This window comes from Seriola dumerili, unplaced genomic scaffold (genome assembly GCF_002260705.1).
Source record: "Seriola dumerili isolate Sdu_G_001 unplaced genomic scaffold, Sdu_1.0 BDQW01000349.1, whole genome shotgun sequence".
NCBI classification, from domain to species: domain Eukaryota; kingdom Metazoa; phylum Chordata; class Actinopteri; order Carangiformes; family Carangidae; genus Seriola; species Seriola dumerili.
This window is the reverse complement of record NW_019174604.1, coordinates 452745-460083: the sequence shown is the minus strand read 5'-3', so window position 1 is coordinate 460083 and position 7339 is coordinate 452745. Positions and strand designations below refer to the sequence as shown.

The 7339-nt window shown below is 41.4% G+C and overlaps 1 protein-coding gene across 1 annotated transcript in view; it reads left to right on the top strand.

Annotated features, from left to right (window-relative positions):
- LOC111232926 (potassium voltage-gated channel subfamily H member 1-like) overlaps positions 1–7339 on the top strand; it is a 50596-nt gene continuing 43257 nt past the window's right edge. The window contains exons 1-2 of the mRNA XM_022760632.1: positions 1–103; positions 6741–6864. Coding sequence (XP_022616353.1) covers positions 31–103; positions 6741–6864 — 197 coding nt within the window. The 5' untranslated portion in view covers positions 1–30. The remainder of the gene's footprint in view (positions 104–6740; positions 6865–7339) is intronic.

The following is a 7339-nucleotide window of genomic DNA, read 5'->3' as shown; positions in this document are numbered from 1 at the left end:
CTCGCGCTGCAGGAGAGGACGGCAGGAAGGATGGCGGGAGGACGGCGGGGTCTCGTGGCCCCTCAGAACACGTTCCTGGAGAACATCGTCCGCCGGTCCAACGGTAGGATCCGGTTCTGTCCGGTTTGTTTGAGCACCTGGATTTGAGTCAGTGTCGGTGTGTTTGTTTGTGTGGAACGTGTCGTGGTTCGGTTCGGTTCGGTTCGGTTCGGTTCGGTTCGGTTGTTTGACCATCAGGTTCAGAGAAACCGGATCGTGTCCAGTTCAGTAGGACTTAACACGGGTCAGTTTACTGGTGTTAACCACTTACCAGCACAACACTTACTGGGTCCTACTGGTTTCTACATGTAGCTCCAGAGGAAGACAAAACTCAGGACACCAGAAATAAATTAAACGTATTAAAAGTATTTGGGCCCCAAACCCTCAAACATGGCCGCATTAATCTCCTAGGTGGCCCCGGGAAAACATTAGTTGTTGGACCCTGATTGACCTCTACTATACAAGTCCAGAAACCAATCAGCACTCTACAGCTGAAATACTTAGTTTGATAAGCCAATTAAATAATTGACAGAAAATTAATGGGTGGCATTTTAATAATTGGTTAACATCATCAAATACAATTTTAAAGCAAAAATGATAAAAATTCTTTGGTAGCAACCACTCAGATGTGAATATTTTCTGATTATTTGTGACAATGAATTAAATATTTTTGGATTTTTGACTATTGGTCAGAAAAAATCAGTCTGATTATGTTAATGATGGGAATTTTGCTCCATTTTCTGAAGTTTTATACGCTGACCAATCAATAGATTATCAAAGAAAATAACGTCATGATGTATTATAGGGAATATAATCAGTGGCCTTACAGTTCACCTGTGATGGAAAAATACATCCTTTCCTGAGGTTTTCTTCATGTTAATTACTTGAAAAACACAAAAAATGATAGCAATCGGATTTTATTCAACTTTACCACAATATTTAAAGTCTTAAAACTAGACTCTGACAGAGTCTCTCTACATGACCGGGGCTACAAGGTGTCTGAGTTGATGTTCTGCTTTTCTGCAATTAGTCAAATTATGTAGACAGAAATAGAGTGGAGTAAACCTGGGGCTTTTGGGGCACTTCAGGGTCTGGGGTCCAGTTGTTAATCCAGCCTTGGTTATTTTAGGATATGTGCCGTTTTAATGTAACCATGACAGGACATAGGGGTCCCTATGTCCTGTCATGGTTACATTAAAACTGCCTGATGTTTAATAACTGATGTCATCAGAAGGTGCTAGAAGATTCGCTGAGGTTTAAGGACATTTAAAATTACCAGTAGAAGCATTGTGGGAAAGTCACATTAAAGGGGCAGTTCCTCAAAAACCAAGAGGGGTCTGTGCACACTGCAAGAGACTCCCAAGTCAGCGTAACTTTAGCTGCTAGCCGCTGTGCAGCCTGGTAAATTGGATCCGTGGTGTCTCATCCTCGGACCGGTTCTCCTGTTAGTGTCTGAGCCTCCGTGTGAGACGCTGCGGTTGGTAAATGTGCGTTTTAAAAAACTTATTTAGTGGGCCTGCACAGCAGCTAGCAAATAGGTAGCATGGCTAGCATCATTAGCGTAGCTGTGCCGTGCTTCCACCCCTTTCACACTGGACGGAGAGGCGCAGCGGCATGACGTAATATGAAGCGGGCGTAGCCGTAAGTATTGCAGGCTGCAGACAGGTAAAAAAAAACAAAAAAAAACTGCTTATTTTTATGATTATGTTGGCGATATCTCTCCATGCAGATCAGCTGTGTCCCAATTCAGGGGCCGCATCGTTTGGAGGATCTACGAAGGTGTAGCCCTTAGTAGCTGATGTAGACCGCGAAGGCCGAACTGAAAAGAGACGGTCTGGTCTACGGATGATTTGTGTGTCCGCCTTTACTGTTGTGTCGTAAAGCAGGGCTCCTGTCGCTTAGCAACTCTGACAACATGACATTTTTCCATCACAAAAACATCTCGCAACTTTAAGAGTTGTAGCGTGGGCTGTAGAGCTGAGCTGACACCCAAGATTTCAGGTTAGATATAAAAGTATAATCCTGAGTAGGGTTGCGCGATCTTAAACATAGTCCGATCGTCTGACTGTCACCCTGTGAAATCGCCGATATGATGGTGGGGGGTGTACGTTATGATACTTTACGTTAAGTCTTGACATTGACATTTGCAAAGGCATGAGCCAGTCGAGGGTCGTTCTGATGATCGTCGATCACCGATATCATCGTCCATGGGCACAACCCGAATCCTCCGGCTCTCTGTCGGTGGTGTTTGTCTTTATTACGAGCGCGCAATGAATCTTGGGACAGGTGGGTCATGAAGGTCCCGTTTGGAGGAGCCTTCGAAATGTGAAAGCCTATTCGGGCCACTGTGATGCAATCGGTTTTCAAAAGCAGCCTCTGAAGGACGCGACCCCTGAATTGTGACACAGCTATAATCTTGGTTTTATTTGTCCAGGTTTTTACATTTCTGCCTCCACTTCGATACAATGACGGGGAACAGAGTTTGGTTTGTGCTGCTTTTCCTGTTCTGGCCGACGACAAGTCTTAAAATCGGCTATAAATTCACAGTAATATTAGTTTAATTGCTCTCGAGGGACAAAAACAATGAGCAAGGTACTTCCTCAGTTGCCTTGCTAGCTTGCACACTGTAAAAAGTGAAGTCGTCACCGGCTCCTCGGCTCCTCGGTCTCTCCTGAGGTTAGTTTTAGTTCAGCTCTGTTCTGTCTTCTTCTGCTGTTGCTGCTCCTTTAACCACTTTTCTTTTCACCTTTTCAGTTTGGACATTATCACATAGACAGACAGGTACAGACCAGTGTTTCCACATACTGTCGTGTACATGTATCCCTCCCCATCCGCTGACCTGTGTTACAGACACACACACACACACATACACACACCAGGTAGAGTTTGTGTGTATAATCCTTGCTGTTGTGTGAAACCTTGTGTCTCTTTCCCTCTCTCTCTTTGTAGCTTCGTATTTTCTCACAGTCTCTGAGGGGTTCATGAAGCCAAATGGTCATTTTACTGCCTTCAATTTATTTTCTTTTTTGGACAATCTGGGCTCTTTAAGCTGTAACACTTTCTGGGTTGTGACCAAGTGTTTAGATTTACAGAGTCCAGAGTCAGATTTTATGTGATTAAAATTTACATTGAGGTCAGTAAACCAAAGTCAAACTGCACATTTTCTACATTTTTAGGAGAGTTTCTTCTAATGCAAATCAATACTACATCTGTAGGTGAAGATTTTAATTTTAATCTTCGGGTACTGCAAATTCAAAATGATCATAAGGTTGAATCAACTCCTCCCTGACACAAGTGTTAAAGCTCCATATTTTCTTCTTCCTCTGTGTTTTATGAACCGAAAACTATCTCAGTGTAGTTTTACATCTCCTCTCTCAGGCTTCTCTCTGGAGCTCTAGTAACAACAGGTCGGTGAGCCAATCAGAAGAGAGGAGGCTGTGAGCCTCTCTTCTGATTGGCTGGCGGTTTTTCTGAGTGAGCCAATAAAAATACAGCAGATTTCAGGTAAAAACACTCAGAGAAACCAAATCCTGCAAGGTTTGGATGGTGGGTCCAGGTGGGCGGGGCTTGGTGACTGCTTTGTTGTGACATCACAAAGTTCCAGAAGTCCTGACGGCTGGTTTTAAGGCTCAGTTTCTGAATACAGGCTGTGTGCATTTCTCTGTGGACTGAGGCTTTGATACTTTCACAGTATTAATATAGAAGCTAGAGCTGATCTATAATCACACTACACATGGACACAGACCTTTACACTGGATGCAGCTTTAGTGAACACTATAACTTTATCAAACCCAATTAATCAGGTGATCTGCAGGTCTTAAATTCAGTTTGCTCAAAAAAAAAGTTCTCAGAAGTTTTTCAAAAGTCTTCAAATTCATTTACAAAAGTCTTTAAATACTGTCTCTTGCTGAGGTTTGTCATAAAAAAAGTATTGGTTTGTGATTGTGGCTCTGCCCACACCTTTTTATTTGGTCTGAACATTTTTAACTGAAAGTAAACACACCAGGTTTTGACATGACAGCTGTACATACAGTATGTGTCTATATCCTGCACACACACACACACACACACACACACACACACACACACACACACACACACAGTGGTGTTAATAGAAACACAGAGACATATTCTCTCTGTTGGACTCGGGCAGTAGCTGAAGTGACCAGCAGTGTCATGGATGTTGGATTAGTCGTTTAATTCACTGTGACGATGAACTGCGGCTCAACAATTAATTAACTTGGCGTTCTGCTGATGAGTCCGATTCACCCCCAGTTAATTAAATTACAAAGGATGCAATCGAGCCTTAAATCCCCCCCCCCCCCCCGGAGAGGCTGCACTGAAAATGGGAAACTTGTCCTGAAGGTGGCGCTAGAGGGAAGGTCACGGGGTCGCAGAGATTATCAGGAATAATCCCAATTAGTGCAATAATTCGTCAGTTTATAACACACTATAAATGTATATATGATATAGTATAAGTAGTTGTAAAGCAGCTATAAGGACATTTCATTGTGTGATTAATTACAACACATCTGCTTAAAAGTCCATTATAGTGTGTTATAATCCAGTTATTAAATTCTTATATATCCTGCTACAAGTGAAGTGTTAAAGCTTTTTGTTTGTCAAAGACAGTATTGATGATTAGTTATCAATACAATTTTATTATTATGAGCTAATCATCGAATATTCATGATACAGAAATCTGTGATTGAAATAATATATAATAAGTTTAAGATCATTTTCAAACATTAACATGCAGTTAAATGTGACTGACATCCGTTTGTGTTGTGACCGTGTTGTACGTGTTTCCTCCTTTTCAAAACAAATCTCCATCCCCCGCTCCGTGACGTTACGCTCCGTCGTGTGTTCTGCGTCGGAGCAGTCGTGTAGTCAAAGTCCTTGGAGGTTTTTTTTTTGGTGCATGTTAAAGCCTGCAGGCTGCACTGCGGCTGCACAGCGCACGTCCTCCTCCTCCTCTCTGCGGGAATCCAGCTCAGGCTTTTGTTTTAAAAAATGAATTTAGCAGAATGAAATATTCAGGAAGCCGTACCTGAATGTTGTAAGCGTCAGGCTTTGTGACATTAAGGTGGAAAGTGAATAAAACAGTGTCAGTGCGGCACAGGAAACACTTTGTCGACTGGTTTGTAAGACATTTATTACAGCTGCGTGACACAGGCACTTTATGATTCTTCAAAATGTTCATTTCAAATGTGTGAATTCAATTGTATGTTTATCAGTGGGGTCAGAGTTAAAGGTGCTATCGAACACTTGAACACAGTGACTTGCACTTTCTGAGGGTAGCATTATATCTGATGTCCATCCAGAACAAACCTCCAGAAATCCACATAGAGTAAAATAGTGATAGTTATCTGTCCACCCACATTCACACCGTCAACAGGAGCTGCTAATCGATAATTCGGCTACTTTTAATTTTTCCAGAATGTAAACAAGTATATTCTTAAAGATATGTGGCTCAAACAGAATATCAAGACCTGCATGTAGCTTAAATTACAAGAGCACATGTGAGCATCATCCCAAATAGGCCCATATATCAGTGTTAACATGTTTTCATCCCTCAGATTAGCAAAATAAAATTTTTGACTTCCTTTATTTTTTCACACAAAAGTCAAATGAAAGTCAAAATGAAAAAAACTCAAATAGCCACTTTAAAACATAAGAACAAGATTAAGAAATATGGAGGACAGTAGATAATTGCTTTTGTAATAATTAAAGCTTCATATTCTTTTCTTCTTCTTTGTTTTATTTTGAAGTGTTGATCCATAAGAAGATATATTTGTGGTTTTAAGAACCAAAAACCATCTCAGTGTAGTTTTACATCTCCTCTCTCAGGCTTCTCTCTGCAGCTCTAGTAACAACAGGTTTTCTCTGTAACTGAGACTTTGATAGTTTCACAGTATTAATATAGAACCTGATCTATAATCACACTACACATGGACAGAGACCTTTACACTGTGAGACCTTTAATCCAGTCCAGACTGGGCTTTAAATGGTTAAAAAATTAATGTAAATTATCTGATCAAAGAATAAGTCAACATACATACCCGAGTTTGACATCGAGCTCTATCACTGTGTTTTAAAGTCACAACCAACAGCCCCAGTTTGATAATGATGCTGCGAAGCCTCTGTCCAGCTGCTATGAATGTGTTAGAAACACACACACACACACACACACACACACACAGATTCAGATAAACCCTCCTGTGCTGCTGTAACCTGGTGTGTGTGTGTGTCCGTGAGTCGCTGTGAGCTGTTTGTTCGTGTTCAGACTGAATATTAATAACAAACAGGACGTGGCCAAAATATTTAAACCCCCCCCCACCCACCCACCCACCGTCATGTCGTCATACGTCCTGGTTCACACATGATACAGTCACCTGTAACTGATGCAACTGATGCAGCACTGCGTTTGGCTTTATGTTACCTGAAGAGTTCATTAATATCAGTTTTAAAGCTGCAAAAACTGATCAATCAGTTCATTATTTTTTAATCAAAAACTTTAAAATATGAATATTTTCTTCTTCTATGATAATAAACTGCTCTGTGTTGGGTTTAGGTTTGACGTTTTATATTTTATAAATTAATTGAGACAATAATTGGTAGACTAATTAATAAAAATAACTTGTTTATAAAACATGGTTATAAAGTGAGTCTGACTCTAACCTCCTGGTTTCTGTGATCAGACACCAACTTTGTTCTGGGCAACGCGCAGATCGTAGACTGGCCGATCGTCTACAGCAATGATGGCTTCTGCAAACTGTCCGGCTACCACCGAGCCGAGGTCATGCAGAAGAGCAGCACCTGCAGGTACAACAACCACACACACACACACACACACACACACACTGCTGTTAGCTCAGGCTATGTCCACCTTACTACGTTTTCATTCTCACTGTAGTTTTCGCCTCCTGTCAACACGACTCCGGCGTTTTCGAGCACTGAAAACTTTTGAAAACTCTGAGGTTGTGTTTTATTTTGAAAACTCTGCGGTTGCATCGTCGTCTGGATGGACAGAAACTAAGACCTTTGTAAACGATGATGTCACACCCACGGTCTCTCCTGATTGGCTGTCATCAGCCTGGACTACCAGTGGTGAAAACAACATGATAATGAATGACAGTGTCACTGGCCTTGTTGTCTTTGCAGCTGTTGTTCACTTACATTCTGCAGTTTAACTCTGCAGCAGTCTTTGTTGCTCCTAGTTTGTATCATTATTTTTTACAACTAATCAACTGCAGAGGAGACGGTCTACTTCCTGTTGACACCTGCTCGCTCATTTTTG